We start from the raw sequence: 22,388 nt of genomic DNA on the forward strand, positions 1-22,388 counted from the left end.
TACAGGTCTTTGTCTGAGAACCTTACATTAATTAGGCTCACAGGCTCTAATTCCCACAGGATTCAATATGAAACCATTCTGATGAGCCTTACTATGCTTTGTCCAAATACAGGTAGTCCTCATTTAGCCACCGCAATTGGGACTGGCAACTAGGTTGCTAAGCAAAGCAGTCGCTAAGTGAAAAATCACACAACCGTGACTGTGGTTACGATTTTACTTCAGGTTTCCTTTGCTTTACAGTGTTAGAAGGATATGACTCCAAACAGCTGGGTGAGCCTAAATGGCGGGAAGGTTTCCAGAACTTGACTCATAAGGAACCTGAGTAAAAGGGCAAATCCTCCCACTCCCCCACACTTTGGAATGTTCATCCCAGCGCTGGGATAATTAGCAAGAGGAGAATTGATGTTTGTCTTTACATTCATTGGAGAGGAAGGGATTACAAGAGAGTAAGCAGGCACACAATGGGGAATAATCATTGAAAGGAATGCATTAGTTTCAGCTGTTTGCCTAGCACTCTTGTGCCAGCAGCTTAGGAGGCAAAAGAAAGCCTTTAGTGTGAAACTGATTAACTGATCAAAGCCTTTAGTCTGAAACTGATTAAGGTCTGGTCAATTTCAGGCAGCACTACAAGCTGGCTAGGGGGTTCTAATTAACTTAAGGTCAGAAAGTTGAGCTTGTTAACTTGCAGGTAGCACTTTTTAGGGATGGGTTGCACTGAGGAGAAAAGCAGCTCAGGAAGAGATAGCTTGTTTAGGCAGTCTCTACACTCTGCAAGGGGGGGGGGGGGAAAACAGGCACAAGACAACATGTACTAACTGATTGTAATGGCGAACACGTGACAGAGAGAGAAGCTGTGAAGGTCGTAAATTGGGCATTGGTGTCAAAGTTACTTTTTCATCACCATCAGAACTGCAAATGGTTGCTGTCTGAGGCAGTCACTAAATGAGGACTAACTTGCATTTTTACCAATCCATGTGAAATGCAACCTGTGCCAGCAGTCTGTCATTCTGATAACTTTGGCTGTGGTCCCCGAATTATCAAATCTCTCTTATAGCCAGTCACTCACCTGTAATATTTTATTTCCCTCTTGAGTCCAGTTCAGTGGAACACCACTTGAACTCACAAGGTTTTCCTTCCTTGGCAGGTTAATACATCATATCCTGGAAAAGGCTTTTAATAAATATGAAGTAGCCAACTTAATCTGATAAAACTGTACTATGTGTAGCCTAGATTATGGCATCATGGTGAGTCCGTTGATCAGAATCAGAGAGTGGCAGCCCCATTTGAGGTACTCAGAACTTCTGTTCACGGGTCAGGCATTTCTGGGCACAGCCTAGACATGTTCCTTTATAGCTGAATTTTCTTCTCTTGTTCCACAGGGTTGTGACAAAAAGATGTACTCATTCCTGAGAGGAACTAAGCAGCTGCAGGTGCTTCGATTTCTAGGAATCTCCATTGGGGTTACCCAAATTTTGGCTATGATCCTCACTATTACTTTGGTGTGGGCTCTCTATTACGACCGCCAGGATCCAAGTGCAGATCAAATGCTGTCTTTGAAGAACGATGCCACCCAGCACCTGTCATGTCATTCTGTGGAGTTATTAAAACCCAGCCTGACAAGGATCCTTGAGCACACTACTATGGCAAACAGCTTCAACACACACTTTGAAATGGAGGAACTGTAGAGCAATCAGCCAATTTGTGATTTCTCCAGTTTGAATATAGCCATCTTTATGAATCCTGGACACTGCATTTTAATACAGCTGCCACAGAAAAGAAAAGTGGGCAGGGAATGAAGATGCTCTTAAGGAAGGACAATTAATTGTTTTTCTTTTTTCATAAAACTTGTTCTTGTTACAGTTGTAATACTAAAAATAATTGTTTTATAGAGTAATGACAAATGTATCCTTCATTCTCCATGAGATTTTATGCACCATGTAGAAGATAGATCACTAGTCTCATACTATTGAGTGAAAAAAATAGGCAGGAATAATGTTAGGGCTCTCACCTATTTGAAGTTTTCACTTCAACAATTCTGTTAGATTGAGGATGGACAACTTGTTCAGTGCTGAAAGCCCTACAGATAATAGGGCCATAGACAATCAGTGTGTACCAGTTATGTATAATTTAAGTAATTTTTCCATTTCATTTTCAAGGAACAGTAACTGGCAAGCCACAACTCTTGAACATGTTGCATTCAGATATGCTTCCTCTGCAGTTGTTAATCATAGCCAAGAAAACCCTGAACTCAGATCTTCCAGAATCTAAAAAAAACAAAACAAAACTGAAAATACTACAATTTTATCAGTTTAATAAAGCACACAGTGTTGGATGTGAGAAAAATAATTCACAGTAGCACTGTGGTCATGGATACACTGATGTGAACGCTCAGCAATATACTGTGTACAGAGTGTTAGGTTATATGGTATAGCAGATGTATAGTTTACATTTGGAGTGTGACTATCAGTGAAATCCATGCATGAAATCCTGTTACGTAGCAGTGTACCACTTGCAAACACACCTGTGTAAAAGGTGACACTTTGGATCTTCCCTCTTGTTTGTGCATTACAACATCTAGGACATCAGTGGAACATTTCTTTGGAACATCAAAGTCTCATAGCCTGCAAGCAAACAAAAAATTGGTTTGTCCCACTAAGGCACAGAAATTGCTCAAGAAGAACCTATTACAACTCTTCTTACAAAATAATTGTGGTAATTGACTAAAAGATCAGGGATAGACATGTATATAATAAAGTGTGTGTATGTACAGTAGAATTGCTATCTGTATGGAAGTTTGGGTTTTTGTAAAGAAGATAATCTTATTGTAGCATCACTTTTCTTTAAGGAAATATGTGAAACATTTAATTTTTAATGACTTATTAATTTTCAAATTAAATTATGTGGACTAAAGAAAAATTACATATTAATACCTAAGTGTACTTGTTATATTTGACAGGTTCGTGTGTATGTGTCTGTATGTCTGTGTGTGTATATATAAATATATATATATGAATGATTCACTTTTAAGGAGATAATTCTATTCATATGTGTGTTTGCTAGAACTCAACTCAATTTACTAAAGAGAGAACCTATACTGTTTCCAAAGAAAAGCTCCTTGGAGAAGTATTTCAATTTTTCTCCTACCCTACTCACTTTTCAGTAAGAATTTGAAGCATGATCTCTCCAGTTAACTGTCCCACTGAAATCAATGAGAATAATGCATACTTAACTTTGCTTAGACTTTATCCTTAACTTTCTGGAATTTTATATTAGTGTATGATTTGGCTTATTTAAATAATGTGGAAGTATCTCTTTCGTAGGAAGTTTTCTATGGATCACCTGTTACCTGGCGCATATTTTCATCAGGATTTACATGGTTGATTTGGGGAAAGGGAGTCTAGTAGGTGCCTAGCAGTAGATACTTAGTATAGACAGTCTTTTGTACTATTTCAATTCTGTGATCAGCTCAAACATATTGCTGCTCAAGGAAACCATGATTTGCTATAGTGTAAACACACAACATCTACATCTACATCTTCGTCTTTCCCTTCTCCTCTAGTAAACATGGTTTAAAAGAAGACTTCATGGCTTGTTGAGTTTTTCACAGTCTCTAAGAAGCTGTAATTTAAATACTGTCTACAAATCAGGATTGTAAACCACAGTTTCAACTTCAGTTTGCAAATCAAGATTGTAGAGAGAATGCAAACCACATTTTCCAGTTTAATCATCATGGGAAATTGTGATTTAATAAAATTGTGACTTAATAAACCCAGAAGTTTATAAGCTGAATGTGAGAAAAGGCAGAAGGGGAAAGTGAAGAAGGAGAGGTTGATCTCATGACAGTACTTATATCTGCATTTATGATTCTGTAACTACAGATCATGGATTAGCTGCTCTGTGGGCTAAACAACAGGTTACTTTGGGACATAACTACAAACTATGTTTTTTTTCTTCTTCTACTGTAGAGAATATGCATGGGAGCCAATCCAGATTGGGATTCTGATGTAGGAGGGAAAAGAGATTAAACTGTTTATGCAATATTCTGATTTGAACATCTTGAGCCAAAAAAGGGCTTCAATGGATAACTTTTTAATAAACCACTTTTTGGCAATTAAAATGGAAATGATGAGAGACAAATTGGAACCACATCAAAGCCCCCTTCAATAAGAGATATCCAGATCCAGATTAGGTTCCTTGTGTATATGCAATATAAATCTGCTAGCTTTAATTTTAAAGTAATGTGAAGTTTTGTCCTTATTTATGCAATTAAAGACAGCATCTTTATAGATTGCAAGAAAAAAAAAATGTTGCATCTATTTTTCATGTTGAATATTGGTGGCTTAAGTTGCCATATTTATTGAATTCTGAAAAGTGCATCATACTGTATTTTATATGTACTACAGAATTTTTTTTTTTTTGACTAGCTATATTACTGTTCTGCATTTGATAAGCAGTCAGTTCAAATGACTGGGTATCCTGAGTGATACAGCCTGGGTGTCAAAGTTAGACAACCCCATGTTGTTCTTTGCAAGCTGAAGGTAGACGAGGATACGTGGGCTGGGCTGAAGCAAATGCTTGGAAACTCTAGCCCCAGGAGCTCTTAAGTGGTTGACCATGTGATTAATCTCTCAAGCATGATGTATTGAACTTGTGAAGTTCCTTTATTCTTACACAATTCACATCAGTAAAAGCAAAGCATGAAAGTGCCAGGATAAATGGGAGTTTGTACTCTTGTGATTTTTAAATGCTCCCAGCTTGCTGTGGACTTAATTTTGGCAAGGAAAAGAAAATACTAATGTGATCAGCAATAAAACTACTGCTATCTTTTATATTGTCTTGTTCATTCATTTGTTTCATTAAAAGGAATTTTCTCCTAATTTTCCTTTGGTTTTTAATGAAATTTAGCTGTAAGGTTATTTCTTCGAACCAGGAATTTCTCTGTGTTGGGGCTTCTTGAATTTTTGACAGGGTTTCTCCTTAAACCATTAGTGGGTGACCTGCCACTCTTGGACCATATTTGGCTTTTGCTTTGCTTTCAAAAGTCTTTTGCCAGAGGGCTTGAACCAAAATAAAAACTGAGCATATCATTTTTATCGTTTGTTGTTGTGTCCTCAAATCAGTAGTCAATCAATCATTGACTCCTGGTGACTGCTTGGACAATTCCCTGAAGTTTTCTTGGAACATTTTTGGAAGTGGTTTGCCATTGCCTGCATCCTAGGGCTGAGAAAGACTGACTGGCCCAAGGTCACCTAGCTGGCTTTGTGTCTAAGGCAGGACTAGAACTCACAATCTTCTAGCCCGAGGCCTTAACCACTACACCAAACTGGCTCTCTTGTTATCTGTTACCGCTTTGCCTTTTCACTGAACAGCTGGCCTCTGTTTCTTTTCTTTTTATTCCAGACTTATCCAAAAGGGCCTTATTTATTGTACTTGGCATCCTTTGCTAATGTCAGCTTATTCTGAGCTTTCGCTTTCCTGACATCTCTATTTTATGTACTCCTTTTGCCTGGTGACATCCTCTTTCCAGTTTCTATATATGTCCTTTTGATTTTCCTGTCTTCACTTTGTTAAAGTAGTTGGTTATTTGTTGATGAACACTGATAATAGAAAATAGGGGTATATATCAGATTTGACCAAAGCTCAGTTCAGAAGATAAAGTGGTTACTTCAGAACATTGTCATTTAACAAGAATGAAACAAGATGGTCAGCTAAGATATGGTTGATTTGTTTGTGGTTCTGTCATGTCAACACAGCCATTGCTTGACCTCGGTATACTTCTCATCCACAAGATTTTATTTCTATGTATATAATTATTTGATTTATATCCTGCCTTTGAACTGAATAATCAAGATGAGCGACAATCATTAAAATAGAAATTGTTTTAAAATTAACCCTCAACAAGTAAAAACCTGGTGAAAAGAGAGGAGGATGCTAAATATGACTGAAGAACTGCTGTCCATAGTCTAGGAATTTGCAGGAGGTTCTCTCTTGCATGCCAGTTAAATACATTGATAATAGGAGAAAGAGCATCAGGTATCTCCTGAAGAGCTGCATGACCAGACAACATTATAATAGTGATTCCTTAAATGATCAGTCCCTAGTAGTTATGCTTTATTATGAACACTCCTTTGCTAGTCTTTAGGTGAAGGAGGTTTTGTTTCCCCAGTCAGCTAGGGACAGTGGTGGCCCAGGAAGTTCTGCTTTTTTGAAGTTCTTGCAGACCCCAAGAATCGCAACCTGCCATGTTGAGATCTCTCAGATCAACTCAAAGATGACTAGTCAGGCCAACAAGCCATCTAGAGAAGTGTTCACTTTGCTTACAATTAGGCAGGGAGAAAGCTGGCATGAATTTGGAGAGAGCTCCAATTTGCCATCTATCCTGTTTGACCATACTAACACATAGCTTCATTGCACCTAATGAAAAGTGCAAATAGGTGTTGGTATGGATTATACATACATATTGAGCAGAAAGCTTCCATTTATGTATTCTTAGGTTAATAAAAACCAGAATGCAAGTGTGCAGCATATCCAATAGGGCTGTGCAATGTGAGAGGGGCGGTGACAAATTTGAAATATAAGTAAATAAATGTTTTGGATCTGATTCTTAAAAAGATGCTTTGGAATATGTGGAGATATGAATATATTTTTTGTAACTCTTTAAGGCAATGATGTCTTTTCCCAGGATTATGTAGCAATTGTGCCCCCTCGTGCTGCAAAGTATCTTTGTGGAATCACTAGATTTATTGCTTCTGGTTTCCTTCTGGTGAGCATCTGAACAATGCTATGACTAAATATTGGAATATTGGACTTGAAGCTAGGTATGCGCAGCTGTTAAAGAGACTTCATGCACTTAAAAGGACTATAAACTATAAGTTATTCTGATTCCTTGGAAGAGAAGTTGGTCTTGATGTTCCAAAGGTATGGTACTGTATAACTATATATATGAAGAATAACACTGAATTTCAAGTGAAATTTTACTCAAGGGTTTTCCACAATCATTCAAGATCATTTGACATATAAGTAGGAACAAAATTCTCTGGGAATGAGGTTATTGCAAAACCAGTTGTCCCATTCAAGCATGCAGATGTTTTATTTAAATAGTCCTCAGATGTCTGATTTATTTAGCATAACACATCTTGTTATACTGTTCTTCTGAAACACAATACAAATTTCACCTCGCCCATAGTAGAAAAAAAACACTTTGATTTTTTGTGTGATACACAGAAATAATTACATTTAATTTACAGTACAGATGCATTTTACACAGTCGCAAGTCATTCACTACCAAAAACAGCATTTAAATCACCTAAAACACTGAAAGAATGTTTAGCTTCTGCATTTCAGAGAAAACAGTAGTAGTTTTGCATGAGTGATGGGTGGCCTAGCATTATGCAAAATTTTACCAAATGCTAGAGCAGAGGAGTCAATAAAAACATACTGCTAGACTGTATCCCGTTCTCTAAGCACTGGTGTTCCATCTTTCCCATTCATGTATGCTCTCAAACAGAGCATCACGAAAGACTACGTTTTTAAATCCCAGAATGTCTGTACTGGCTTATAAAACTCCTAATTTAGAACAGAATTGGCCCTGACTGAAAAAATATGGGAAAAGAAAGAGGAGGTAGTAGTAAGGCTGTTGTAGCCATAAAACAACAATACCTTATGCACAAGCTAGGGCAACGGGCAGAACCTCTGTGAAGTAAGGCATGGAGTTTGGACACCACTCCATTGTTGGGCACTGTTCTCTTTCCTCTAGCCCGGTTGCTATTTGTGGACTGAATAAAGCAGGTCAGTGTTAAAATCTGTGTCCGTGTACAGCTCTCCAGGAGCTGCCTGTGTCAGCAAAGGAGCATCCACAAATGTAATTAAGGTACCCAATGATATTTCAAGAGCAGAAACTGGTGAAAATTGTATTTAGTATTTGGGTATTATTAAACCCCGAAATTCCTATAGCACAAAGTACAAAGAGTGAGTTAGTAATAAAAAATATAACTGTGAGTAGAGAATGTAAACTTTGAATTATTATTTTCAGCTTTATTAACATCCGCTGCACACGTGCACGCCCTGCATGGTGAAATCAAGGACTCGTTCACCATCTTCTAGCATGCCTTGTACAAAAAGTCAACACAGAAATCAGCAGGAGCAAAGATCATCAAAATGGGGAAATGCTTTTGTGGAAGAAAAATTAAATAGTAATTTAAAATATTCATTCATGGAAGAATGAAATGGTTCTGAAGTTTTAGGAGAATCATTTAAGATAATTACAGTGGAGAGCAGGACATTCAGGTAGAGCCAGAGGGTGGCAAGGAAGGGCTGTTCAAATGCAAATCAATATTAAAATAATGGTCGTCATAATTTATATTCTTTACTAAGGTCAATCATAAACAACACCACAGTGAAGGGGGAAAGGGGAGAGGAAGATAAAACACACGATTTTTCACCTTGAACTCACCTTGTGGTTACTTTTTTACAGAAAGTTGGCAAGAAATATATTAACCAATTTTAGAGCCTGACTCTGCAGTAAAAATGTCACTATAATAAAAATAATTGTACGAGTGCTTCTATATTGCTCTGGCAATATAACATTACATATTATGTTATGATAACTATTTCCTCTGAAACAGTCCAGTTGAAAGGTATACTGATCAAAGGGAGAGAGGTTAATTGCTATTGCTATAAGATGTTGCATCCATTTGTACTAGTTCTGGTTTGGCCTGGTCTCTGAGAAAGCCACTGCGACTCCCATTGTAGTTTTACCTGTTTTCCTACCCCCTGGATTCTCGGGGGAAAAATCACCCCTCAACTAATGCAACAAGACCAGGCCAATCTGTTCACAGTTGTGGAGTGAGTATCTTGCCCTTCCTGTCCACATCAAATGAAGGCCTAGTCCAGTGCACTGGAGAAGTGAGATGCCTTGGTTGTATTACTGGTCACATAATAATACAAGTGTTGCAGGTAATTTGAACTGGATAGTTTAAGAACAGAGGAGAACGGAATCTGATCACCAACATCCAATGTATAATTTTTGGTAAGACATCAGTAGAGACATTTATAGACATACTTACTTCCATACATTGGTGGAGAAAATGATCAGGTGAAGATCCTTCTGTTAAATACAGTTTCATATTGGCCCATATATCAATTTCTTTAGAAAGTCTTTCCAGATTTGGTTATATTTTGTCAACTGCTTTGCTTAATAATGTGAAATGATAGGAAACTACCATATTCCTAAGCAGATAACAATAACTGAAGAAATAATTGAAGAAAGTTGGTTTTTTGAAACAGCATTTTAAAAATTCTTTGGACAATGAAACAAAAAGACAAATTTAAATGGTGAAGTATATGTATTGATCCTACAGTGATACACTCTTGTAGCTCTGAGTCTAAAGCTTTAATTTCAACTGTAATCCATTTTAGGATATGGGGCATCCATGGATGAGGGGGATAATTAAAGAAGTAAAGATGGTGGCTCGCCCTGCATTGTGACTCATGTAAAAAAGGGGCAGAGCCTTGATGACATAGTCACGGCTGCCATCTTGACTTTTTAAAACCCCACTCCTGTGAATGGCCCTGCTAGGATATCTGACCCAGTACTCCAGAACAGATTTGACAAACAGATTTATGTAATCATCAGCAAATCTTAACTGCGTGTCTTCCAGTGCTTAGTTTATCCAACAGCAATATAATAGCAGTTTTAGAGGTCTTAACTGCTAAACCATGTTAGTTTTACATCAGATGTTGGCTACATTGTAACATCACACTAGGAAGACTTAATTAGTTCAGAAAACAATATAGAATGGTGCTTATAAATCAAGGTTTTTTAACACATATATGCAAACTCTGTGTTCAGAGAGAAACACAATTTAACGAAAGGCAAAGATTGGCTTTGAGGAATTACAGGATAATGGAAAATCAAAGAAGATTGATAGAATTATTGTTGGCCTTAAATGATTAAAACATTAAACTTTCTCATGTTACATGATATATTGATTATCCACATGGTTTCTGTTTTTTTGTTTTGTATAGCTGAATTTGTGCAGTTATATAAATAAAAGCCTGATTCCTGATACAACAGATGTACATTGAATTATTGCAGTTGTAACAGTACCAAGGAAGCAAGGGAAAACAATGATAAATACTAAACTAACTGAACACTTCAATTTCACTAATGTGTGTTTTGAATATGAAATATTTCTCTCCCCACCCCACCCCTCTCCAGGAAGTTATTTGTACACCATGGAACATTAACAATCAGTTTTTATAAGTGCACAGAAATGCCCCTTTTTTACAGTAAAATGTTATCATGCCTAGTCTGAAGTAAACAACAGAAGTAAATTCAGATCACAGCTCCAAAGAATTTTCACATGCATATGAGTTGTTTCTTTCAATCGGTACACACACGGAATGAGCCATTTCTCTCTCTTTTAAAGTCAGCTGATCGATGGGTTCATGGTTTATCAATAGGAAAAAAGAGAACATATTATCAAAACTGAGTCCATCCTTAATTTTGCATTTGGCTGGAAAATAAACTGTCTGAATGGTGGCATGTGTCTTTGTTTTTGCTTTTTTAGGTATTTTATTAAAAAGATTTTTTTTTATCCCCATGGTAAGAAGAAGCCTTAACGGGAGACATTTCATTGTGCTCGTACAGTAAATGAAAAGAGTCACACAAGAGTTTGTTCCAGAAAAGTTCCAGTTCATGTAGAAATTCCATTTGGTTGTTCACTGCACCCAGTTCAATATTGAAAACTTAGAATGTTTTGTATCTCCGGAACCCTTCCAATATCTGTGGCTGTTCTGTTCAACCCAGAGATGTCTCTCTCCTCCTTCTGTACCTCGACAGCTTCTCAATGGTCTTTATTCTGACTTTTATAAAGCAGATACTCGGACAATGTTTCCTCCTGAATACTCTGGAGATTCCAATCTATCATCTCCCTCTGGGGTGGTCACAGGTGGTGTTGGAATGCTGATTATTGCTGTGGTAACGTAAGGCTGCTCACAGTTTAGTTTTACACACTCTTCCATTTTGGCATTTAAACTGGATCGACTAGAGATGGGTAAGAGAGAAAAATAAACAGAAACAAATTATGTAGACGTTCCATCCCTTTGGGTTTTTATTCAATTCTGCTATGTCAGGAAATCACCCAGGATGCCCTCTGGTCAGGCCACATGTGCAGAAGTCTTTATATGCATGTGAATGCTTACTATTCCTGAATGTCCTTGTCTAACATCTTCTATATTTATCTAGTTCAAGTGGGTGGATTCTGAAGTGCTAAATGAGTCTAGGCTATTGTTTTGGGGTGGTTCAGAGCTTTCAAAAAACCAACTCACTAATGTATTTTCCTCTGATCCATGATAAAATAAAGGATCTCCCACATTAGCTCCACTTATATAATAGATTACAATCCAACATAGTTTTGAAGAAATGTAGCCATCATATTTAGAGACTGACACTCAGGGGGACATGCACTCAAATGAAATAACGGTTGGACAGGTTAATGTGTTGAACGATTAGTTGTAAGTGGAAGTCTGACTATATATAAGTAAATTGAGATGCATATTTAAATAATTATTTATAAAATAACTCCCAGTAGTTGGGTCATAAGAATTTAATTGCATGCTTGTAATCACAATCTTGTCTGGGGGCAGAAATGGTTCTCATTTTCATTACATTCAAGCAGCATTTTCCCAAATAAGATTTTCTCAGTGCAATTAGAGTTGTTTGCTCAGTCCTGAGTGATTGTCACTCAAGGAATACGATATATTTCTGTCTCTTTGGAAATCATCTTGTCCTCATGAAATTTATGGCAATTTGACATAATGAAATCATCAAATAAGTTATAAATTGGAAGGTATAATAAAAAAAAAAGGATTGTCAGAAAGGCTCAGCATTTAACAAAAATGAGTTGTGTTGATATTAAAGATACTCATTCAGTTCTATCAATTTAAGCATGAAAAGGCTTTTTCTAGAATGTTTAAAATATAGCTTGACAGTATGGCATCAGCAATTTAAATAGCACCCACCAAACTCCTTGATTAAATATAACATATTATTTCTTTAATGGCAAAATTCTCATATGATATCAATATTCTCACATCAGATCTTGAAAAGATTGGTGAGATTTCAGCCACTTTTTATTTTGTTTTTTATTTATGCTTCATTTTGGGGAGCATGACATGAGCACAAGTGATGATACCTTCCCTTCCAGTAGAACCATGGTTTTTATTTGAAACAAAGCAAACACAGATAATCGTGTATACATCCTGCTAATTCTTTGCCCTTTGTATTTGAACATTTTATCATTTATCTGTCTAGGAGCATTTTTACAACTGAAGTACCTGTTTGACAGAGGTGTTCTTTCCATGCATCTGATTTGAATGGTGCTGAGTTCTTGGACACTACTTGGACGGCTGCTGATTATATTGGTGTTTGGGATGCGGAATGTCTTTTTATGTCGTCGGGAACAGCAAGAGCTTGTCACTCCTTGTTGAGAAGAGAGAGAAGGACTATGGCTACCTTGCCGGTTGACAGTAGAAACCTCCATACAGCTTTCTTCATAGGTTTGCTCATCCACAAACTCATGATTCTGACCCACAGATATAGGAAGAAAAAGTAGCATGAATGGGCATGGTAACAGTGGCTTATGCAAGATATTCATATTTCATTGGCAGTAAAATTTTAACAGTAATTATATGCTGTGTTCTTTGATTTAGTCTTTGCAAGGCCACTCTTTAACAAGGAGTCAGAGTTCAAATACTCCTGAGTAAAAGTGCACAGCACTTCAGGTTAAACTTTATACAGACTTAAACAGAATGAACAGAATTCCCTTCTAAAGCACAACAAAACCCCACAGACCTACCTAACTGGATTCAAGGAAATCTTTGGACTTGAATTTCTTAAACTTAACACTTAGAGCAACAAAGGCAATCGCTTTTAAAATGAGATGAGTCTCAGGGACAGCCTCTGATAAGATACATGGAACTACTATTAAAAATTACCAATACTAATACGTTACCTATAATAACACTAATTTAAGCCCAATACTGCACTTGATCCTGATGGTAGTTTGCCTCCTTTGAGGTATCGTAGATAACTAAAACAATGAAAGAAAATAATAAATCTGTGCTAATCATGAGTTTTGTTTGATCTCAAAGGTGAGGGGGAAAAATTGGGAGATGAAAAAAGGAATGTTGAAAGGAAAAGATTTTTTCCCCCTGATAAAATAAAATAAATAAAAAGCGTCAGAGGTAATTTTTGAAGTGATAGAAAGATGAAACTTAGCACCGTGGAATATGACTGAGGCTTGGTCACTACCAGCCCAAAGTTCCACAAAACAGCAGGTGGTGTCTCAACATAGGTAACTATTTGACTCAATTTCGAAGAGCAGATGAAAACCATAACATTTAAGATAATGTAAAAACTAAATAAAGGCTCACTATAGATAGGATCTAGTATTCTAATAAGCTATAAATAACAGTTAAAAACAACAGTGGAAATATTAAAATCATAACATTGGATTCAAAGTTTTCCTTCCTTCAATTGAAGGAAACTTTTTCCCATACGGGAAGCTCCTGCTATCAGATGAACAGGATGTTGAATCCAACCCAACAGCTTGTCAGCAGAACTGGCAGAAAGAGCCTGAGGTATTAGCTCAGGATTCCCCCTCCTGGTGTTAGATTCCCAATAGTCAACACAACTGCAGCAATGCCTACACTGATCTATCCTTGGATCTGTTCTCTACTCAGATCTGTCCTCCTTCTTTTGGCACTTCTTCTTGCTATCAAGACTGGGGATTAGGAAAAGGAGCAAGCTCCAGCATATATCGTTTAAAAGGAAAAATCACCACAAGATAAGCTATATTCCCCAGAGAGCTAGTGAGTCACAAATGACTCTGAATTCATGCCACCAAAATAATTCCAGAATAATATCTTTTCATGACCTCTTATTGAATAAGCATGACCAAAGCATGCAGCAGTTCTTAAAGCAATAGGACAAAGATCAACCAACATAATATTTGTTTGTTTTTACAGATCACAAGGAGCCTGCCAGTTTATCATCTTACCGTGGTTTTTTCCAGACAGTGAAGCAGATGGTGGTGCTGGATTTCAAAGGAAGAACCAGATTTGCTAACAAAAGCTTCTTGTTCTTCACCACATAGCTGTTGACATATTGAATATTACATTATTCTCATTTGCGAAAGAATGGGCTTTAAGCTTGACTTAAAAAAAAGCCTAACCACTATATAATCCTTTATCATGGAAATATTAAGTAGCATAAGCTTTCATTTTTTAAAAATAATCTGATTCAGAGTTCACTTTTAACTAATCTGATCTAAAAGCTAAGACAAGTAAGTCATTGTTCACTGAATGTTGCAACATGACATTGGCCAACTCAAACCAATCCTTAAATGTTAGTGGTTTTTAGACTAGTGAAGTTTCCCCGATTTGGTGTCCCCCAGATGTGTTGCAGTCAACCTCCATAATTTCATGCCATCTGGGAATTAAGACAGTTGAGGTTCAACACTTTTGGAAGTCACCCCGCTGGGAAGAATTTAATAAACATTATTGCACTTGTCAGTTTATATCAAAGGGGAGAACAAATGCAGGATGAAACCAATGGTGTGAACAATCCAGAGAAAAGCAACCATGCTGAGATCTACTAAAATCAGTGAAAAACTGATTAACGTCAGTGCTATACTGAATAAAATTCTCTAGAATAATCCTAGATTAAGTGCATAGTATTTAATGAATAACAAATAATAACAGTAAAAATGCTAATTCAAATTATTTATTGAAAACACCCTGACACAGTTTAAATGTGTTAAGTAATTAGGTCTTGTTTTCCTTTCCTTTTTTTCCCTTCTAAGCTGTCTTTCCATTTAAATCAGTAAGACTGATTGTTTGCCATTTGAACATCATCGCTTTAAAAATATTCTGTACTGCATTTCAGCATTATAGGGGAAAAAGACGTCCCTCCCAATCAAAACAAAATCCATAAATACTGCCACTATCTCCCATTATAGCACCTTGGAAAGTGTACAAATAACAGTAGAGGAACAATGAGCAATAAAGCGTTGTGAAATAAATGAGTCCCTCAAGGTGAGGGAAGAACAGAACCACACTTTCTGAAGGAAATCATGCCAAAAACTCTGCTATTAAAGGACTTCTTCTTCTTCTTCTTCTTCTTCTTCTTCTTCTTCTTCTTCTTCTTCTTCTTCTTCTTCTTCTTCTTCTTCTTCTTCTTCTTCTTCTTCTTCTTCTTCTTCTTCTTCTTCTTGCTGCTGCTGCTGCTGCTGCTGCTGCTGCTGCTGCTGCTGCTGCTGCTGGTAGCTACAGCTCTAATATTTCTTGGGCAGCTTAAGAAACTGGTTCAGTTAACTAGTGTTCACTCTTTTATTTGCACTCTACCATACTGGGCTCACTTCTCTTTATTATTTCTTGCTCCATGGATATACTAGAAAAAAAAAAGTGGGATTTACAGAGGATGAAATAAAGGCCAAGAGATCTCTTAAGGGGAGATCAAGAGGGAAAGGGAGCTTGAGCTGAACATGCCTATATAAGAGTTTAGAAGTTGCTTAGTCAAAGTTTGAAGCCTCTTTGAAATCAAAATCAAGTGTGATCTATGGTGGAGACCAGCATTAAATGTCAATTGTGTGTGTGTATCTATGTGTACATGTGGTACAAGAGAAGCTGCCTCAGAAAGACAATTTCAGACTTATGGGAAGTGCATGACAAACTCACATTCTTCATCATATATTAATTGGTTGACTTTGCAGGTCCCAGAAAGTCGAATGGGCTCCAAGGAAAACCATCTTGCCTGAACCGGACTTGCTCTTGCTAGCTAAGCTCTTGCTAGCTAAGAGCAATTATTCCTTCTTCTGCCTGAGGGTGACTGACATGGTATATTGGAAGGCAGCCTGACATTTTCTGATATGAAACAGACAAAGGATCGCTGGGCTATTATTAAATAAATGGTGTTTCTGGATTTAGAACACAGACGCTCATTACCTGCAGCTGGTTACTGAGAAAGCCATTTCTTTTGCTCTGCATATAAGCATTTGCACTCCCACTCTTTGCTGCACGGATCCTCGCAAGCCGGGCTTTCTGGGGCGGGGGGGGGGGGGGAGAAAAAGAAAGAAGTGTCACTTGCCTTTATAGCCCTCATATTGTTTTCAAAGAAAGATAATACAGCTAATTGAAAAGATTTCTCCTGAATACCCAGGCTCTCTAATCACCGAAGGAGGGCTTTCAACTGGCTCTCCAGGGGCAGGGTTTCACATTTCCAATGCAAATGATCAAGAAGCATTCATTTCTCAGCAGGCATCAGCCAACAAGAACAATGCATGGGCTTTGAGTCAGTTTACACCTTTTCACATTAGACGCTGTTTCCCCATTTCTACTGTCAAGGTGATCATGTCACCGCTGATACCTTGAGGTGAGGAACCCTGCTTTCATATCATTTCATTTGCACCATTTCTGAGTCCTCCACTAAAAGCAATCTTCAGAAAAAAGGACAAGAGCAGAAGGCCTTGGAGCTGTTCAAATGCTGAGAAGTGTCATCTGTGGTGATTCAGAAAAGTCTGATTGGTCTGACCCAGTGAGAACCGAACCAGTGGCTCTCTGTTCATCTGACTGCTGGACTGGTAATTATGAAAGCAGTACGTACCACAGTCTGGTTTAAGTTACCTTTTTGGATGTACTCCAGAGCACTAAAGTATTTGAACTAAGACTTTTACATTTAAATCGTCTCCTTTGATTTGCCACTATCAAGGGAGTCTAGTAATTCCCACCTTGAAGCAGCAACAATTATAATTAATGCCTGGAAAATATGCTGTCTTGTCATTAGGTCAGGGAACACTATGAAGGAGTAAAAAGCCCATGGGCTGAGAAGCTGCAATCTAAGAAAGCCATGCTAAATCAAACTCCTGAGTTCTCCCTTTTTAATCTATTTTCTTCTAAAAAGCAAAGACTTCAATGGTGAATTCTGTATTAAGGGTTTTGGCATATTGTCTTAAGTGCTGAAATCTTATGAAAAAATCCTTCTAGAACAAATATTGGTACAACTTTAATTAATCTGTATCCAGTCTGGACCTTCTCTCTTGGGGTCAGAAAGATCAAGGATTTGGACATTTGCATCTTATACTTCAGTTTACACCACAATTGTAGTAAAAACTGTTTCAAAGCTGTCATAAGATTGGGAAGGCAAGGTATATTCTCAGACAAAAGGGACTCTCTTGGATTAACCCCATGACTTGACAAGGAACACTCTGTTTTAATATATCAATGGGATAGAGCAGTGTTTCTTGACCTTGGCAACTTTAAGATATGTGGACTTCAACTCCCAGAATTCCCCAGCCAGTCCAGATATCTTAAAGTTGCCAAGGTTGAGAAATACTGGGATAGAGTTTTAAATAATATACTTTTTGTTCCTAAGATGCAACAAAAGATTCTTTACCAAGTGTACTGGATCCTTCAGAAGATGCTTAGTAAACTTCATTATGTTAGAAGTATAAAGTGGTGCAGAGGACATTGATACACATTCTTTGGGCCTCTCCCTGGATTTAGAGATATAATGATTCATTACAGACATTTTCATCTTTGGCTAGTTCATTGATATTACAATCTGAATTAGTCTTGCTATCACTAATTAAATTGTCTGAAATACTATATATGGTGGTATCCTAGAGTGGGTTTAGAGTTTTGGAAAAGCTCATATTAAAAGACAAATGAGTTTTAGTAATCTTCAGATTCTTCTTCAACTCAGATTTCTATTGAAATTCTGTTGATTTCCTGGATTTCTTACTCCCATGCAGCAAACCTCCCTATCCCTCCCGCCCCAAATCCTGTAAGATACCAATGTCCCAATTCTCTATATTTCAGTGGACAGTAGCCAGATGAGTATAAAAAGAAGAGAGGTTTGATTCTTTCCTCCTTCCATAGCTATCACCTTGGCCATTTGGCTTTAAAGTACTTCAGGCTATGAAGATAGTCCTGAAAAAGAATATAAAGCCCAAAATCCACCATGCTTTTCCTTTTATTATTCTGCTGCACCAAGGCAATGAACAGGGAGTGGGAAAGAAGGGAGAGATATTCTCACCTTTCTTCTAATGATTAACTTGGCTGTGGAAACTGGCAATACATTGCTTTCTTATCACTGATGAAAGGAAAGAGAGTGAAGGACTGTAATAATTACCAAGTCATTTCAAATTGAGCTTGAAAATGTTTTCCCATATCTAACCCTTTTTTAAAAGATGTTCTTAATCCCATACTGATTATTAAGTCTGGTAATTATTAAGAAACTCCCAAAAATGATCTTAGTATACATGTTTTTGCAATTTCACTTTGCAAAGTGAAATTGCAAAAGTCAGATTTAACTTTGGACTTCGATAAATAAAGGTCATAGGCAAATAACTTGTTTGTTTCTTCCAAATCCTAGATTGCAAATCCCCCTTCAAACTGATTTTTTAAATAACCGAGGGCCATTCTTGCTGGAGCTGTTGCCAGAGTGCGGGACTGATTTTTGTTCAGAGCCAAGATCCAAGGAGGTGTCATCTCCTTCTAAGGTAGCTAAATCAATGGGAAGATTCAGGCAATTTAATGGAGTTGTATCACCAGACCTAAGTATCAGTCTGGGCCTTTTGCTACATGATCCCTGAATTCTAAGAGTATATTGGAAGATATCCTTAGTGAGGCCCTTTAGGTGAGGCATGTTTGAGGATATGGCATTCCTGGGTCCCCACTATACTAAGGTCTGGGCTGCATTATGCTCCAAAAGAAATCTTGGTGAGATGTAGCACTGCTAGATTCCTCCTTATATCACTATATCAATTCCCAGACTTTGTGGAAGCTATAGATAAAATGCAAGTTAAATTAATTTTAAATGAGAATTCACAAAGCAATGAATGCTGGCAAGTCTCAACTTCTGAACAACATATGTCATTTCAGGTACTTTGCCAAACATGTTACAAAGTCTCAAGCAGCTTGCAACTTCAGGAAAAAAAATAACAAAAAGGCAGAAGAAAGAACTGGCAGGGTATATTTTGACAGCAGCTGTATATTACACTCTTCCCAAACAGCAACAAGTCTTTGTTTCTGATGGGTTGGGAATGCAATTTTGAGGTTGGACGTTTGTCCCCTTCCCTTGCTGACACAGCATGTGAACAAGAGTAATTTAGAAGGCAAGGAAAATAGTAAGAAGGTGAACAAAGAAGACAGCACAAAGTTTGAAGTAAAAAAAAAATGCTTCAGCTTCTAAGATCTGTAAATTGAACAGCAGGATTCAACATCGAAGATCACAAGCTCCATTAGAAAGGGTCATTTTCTTGGGATCAAAACAAGGGGAAGCAATAGAACAGCATCCTCCTAGTCTCCTAAAATGTGAAAAGTTGTTAACTTTTGCTAGTCATTTTTATAGCAAAATCCCTGCACAGGATGCAGCTATTCTGAATTTGTTCTCCATTTCAAGCCAGATGCTTTTGATACCTGAACTCAAGTAGAGATGCATATCTCCAAGATTTCAGTCTAGGATAATTCAGGATGTAAGCTGAAGAGCTCTAATTGATATATTTTTTTCCAGATTTGAAAGTATTTTAAGAAGTAATTAATTTGAATTTGTAAATGACATTTATTTCCTATAAAATTCTCCATTCAGGTTTACAAAAATAGCTCACCATGTTTATTCTCTTTAATGAATAGCCTTCTATGTCTCAATTGGTTTCTATGGTCAAAGTTTCTTTGCTATGGGTAGTATAAAATTAAAGGAAATCACACCATTCAGGGGATCCACAGAAGAATATAATTTTGTTTAGACAAGGAGGAGTGGGAGATACCACAAAACCCTTCTATGCTGAATGTCAGAAAAGTGACTACTGAACTTTTAGTCAGTATTAGCTTACTGAGGATCTGCACTGCACAGTTTCAAGGTGCCTCCATCTCTAACAAGTTGTCACTCAAAAGATTATAGGCTTAAATTATACTGAGCTGGTTATAACCTAGGTGGACCACATGCTAATACTGGAAAGAACTGTGGCTTAGTGTAAGAGGACATGTTGCCCATACTCAAAGTTCTGAGCTTGGTTTCCAGCAGCTCCTGAAAGGGTTGGAGATTTTTCAGCTTGAAACCTCAAGAAGCAATTACCTAGTTTCAAGTAAACCAATGTTTTTATTCAGAGAAAAGTACCTTGCTGTTGATGATGCTGTTGATTGGCTGAGTAACTGCCAATTGCTATAATTAGTCAAGTGATACATTTACACTGAGTTTTAAGTTATGCTCAAGGGCTTTGGAAACAGGAACAGGATCTAGCTGGTTTAGGGAGAGGCAGCTGCTAGAAAAAATACTGTAAACTTACAGAGACAAGAGGTGGAATCTGGTTGTAGGCTTTTATTGATAAAAGTGGCTTTTGTTGATGGCATGAAAGGTGCAATTTCTCCCTGGATCTCCCACATACTTCCAACTGAGCGTACTGCAACATGGTCTACATGGGGATGCCTTTGAAGACCATCCAGAAGCTTCAGTTGGTCCAGAATGCTGCAGCACATGTAGTTACGGGTACAGCATGTTATGTTCATGGAGTACCTCTACTCTGCAAGATGCACTGCCTTCCAATACATTCTTGGGTGCAATTCAAGGTCAGGTTATCACTTTTAAAGCCCTCCATGACTTAGGATTGGGTTACTTGTAGAACTACTTTTTCTCAAGAATATCTGCCTACCTGCTCCCACAGGGAGGGCACGGTTCAGATTCCTTCTTTTAGATCTTATCACCTTATGGGACCTAGGAAGCATGCCTTTTCGGTGGCCACTCTTCTCTGGAATGATCTCCCACTGCCCCCCTGACATACAACAGGTCCCAACTCTGCTCACCTTTAGGAAAGGTGCTAAGACCTGGCTTTTCATGTAGGCATTGGGGGCCAATTGAGTGGAATCCCCTTTGGTTGTTTTTATTATGGTGCTGATCATCATTTTATATTCTGTTTTACTTTCATCTTCATATATTGTGTAAGTTTTAACGTTATGTGGTTCTTTTTTGATTTATGGTTTGTTTTTTGTTGTTGTTCACCACCCAGAGTCACGTCATTGAGTTGGGCAGCCTTATAAATCCAGCAATAAATAAACAAATAAATACTTCCAAAAACTGTTCTGTAGTGTTTCTAAACCTCTGAATCAGATTATGTATGTATAGGGGCTGCAAGGGAAAGGAGAGGAAGAAAAAGTTCCACTGCACTTGTGGAAACCCATGCTGAACTCCACTAATAGTGTTTATATCACATGAAGCAATAATTCAATTCTAATTAACTCCAGGCAGGCAGTATTATGTCTAGTTCTGGGTGCCACAATTCAAGAAGGGACAAACTGGAATAGGTCCAGAGGAAAGTAACTAGTTTATTGAGAGATCTGGAAATTATGTCCTTTGAGAAACAATTAAAAGAGCTGACATGCTTAGTTTGGAGAAAGGGTGAGCGATAGCAGTTTTCAATTATCTTGAGGGCTGTCAAACTGAGGATGGGGGAGCCTTTTGGATGTTGCTTCAGAGATCAGGACTAAAACCACTGATGATAAATTGCCGACAAATTGGCTAAGCACAAGGTAAACTTTCTATGTTTTATAGTTCTGAACCAGTTGAGACATGCAAGGCTATTCGATTCTGAAAACCTTAACTGATTCACTTATTTAAGCAAAGGCTAGATCATTATTTATCGTGAATGGCATAGTTGCACCCTGCAACTACCTAGAGTTTAATGACTTCCAAGCCTATGAATCTATAAAAACTTTCACCATACGCATAACCCAATATAAGGTGCGGCAAGACATTCTGGCATTTGAGGTATTACCTGTCTGTCTGGTAATTTATTCTTTCTTTCTCTGTCTTTCATTGTGAACACAAACACACACATATACCACTTCATACTCCTGCTGAGGAACATTCAAAAGCATCTCCTATTTCATAATAAGCTCTATCCACCTAGGTGCACTTAATCCATTGCTAACTTGAGACATTAATTGTAAGACTGGTCTTACCAAACATAACACACTAGGTAAGTTTTTGGCAGTTGGATGTTTTATTGAATTTCTATTTATTTATAGAATTTCTAGGCTGCCTAACTGCAAAACAACTCTGGATGGTTTAACAAGTTCGAAACAAATGCTATTAAATAAAAACAGTCATTATCAGAGGGACAACATGATTTCCAACCACATCACTCCCAACTCATAGGGAGCCCACCAAACACCCTAATCCAAGGCCTGGGGAAAAAAATACAGCTGTTAAAAATCGGTGAGGATGCTATTCCAATGCTGGGTGCTGGGACAGAGAAGGCCTGTTTCCTGGGTCCTGCTAGATGGCATTGCTTAACTGATTGGACCTGAAGCAAGCCAATTGTGTCAGAATG

The 22,388-nt window shown here is 37.6% G+C and overlaps 2 protein-coding genes across 7 annotated transcripts in view; one reads left to right on the top strand and one right to left on the bottom strand.

Annotated features, from left to right (window-relative positions):
- TSPAN12 (tetraspanin 12) overlaps window positions 1–4,829 on the top strand; it is a 61,049-nt gene extending 56,220 nt beyond the window's left edge. For all 5 annotated transcript variants that reach the window (XM_015887380.3, XM_088141689.1, XM_025164074.2 and 2 more), the window contains one exon: window positions 1,380–4,829. In XM_015887380.3, the coding sequence (XP_015742866.1) occupies window positions 1,380–1,685 (306 nt within the window). In that variant the 3' untranslated portion in view covers window positions 1,686–4,829. The remainder of the gene's footprint in view (window positions 1–1,379) is intronic.
- Window positions 4,830–10,058: 5,229 nt separating this feature from the next.
- KCND2 (potassium voltage-gated channel subfamily D member 2) overlaps window positions 10,059–22,388 on the bottom strand; it is a 271,704-nt gene continuing 259,374 nt past the window's right edge. The window contains exons 3-7 of one of the 2 annotated variants that reach the window (XM_088141530.1): window positions 16,009–16,104; window positions 15,829–15,831; window positions 14,064–14,159; window positions 12,340–12,587; window positions 10,059–11,047 (exon numbers count right to left, since the gene is read on the bottom strand). In XM_088141530.1, coding sequence (XP_087997656.1) covers window positions 10,870–11,047; window positions 12,340–12,587; window positions 14,064–14,159; window positions 15,829–15,831; window positions 16,009–16,104 — 621 coding nt within the window. In that variant the 3' untranslated portion in view covers window positions 10,059–10,869. The remainder of the gene's footprint in view (window positions 11,048–12,339; window positions 12,588–14,063; window positions 14,160–15,828; window positions 15,832–16,008; window positions 16,105–22,388) is intronic. The other variant, XM_007424195.2, reaches the window with a different exon arrangement.

This window comes from Python bivittatus, unplaced genomic scaffold (assembly GCF_059951505.1).
Source record: "Python bivittatus isolate LINGU-HERP-01145 unplaced genomic scaffold, Pbiv_v1 ctg000330_np1212, whole genome shotgun sequence".
NCBI classification, from domain to species: domain Eukaryota; kingdom Metazoa; phylum Chordata; class Lepidosauria; order Squamata; family Pythonidae; genus Python; species Python bivittatus.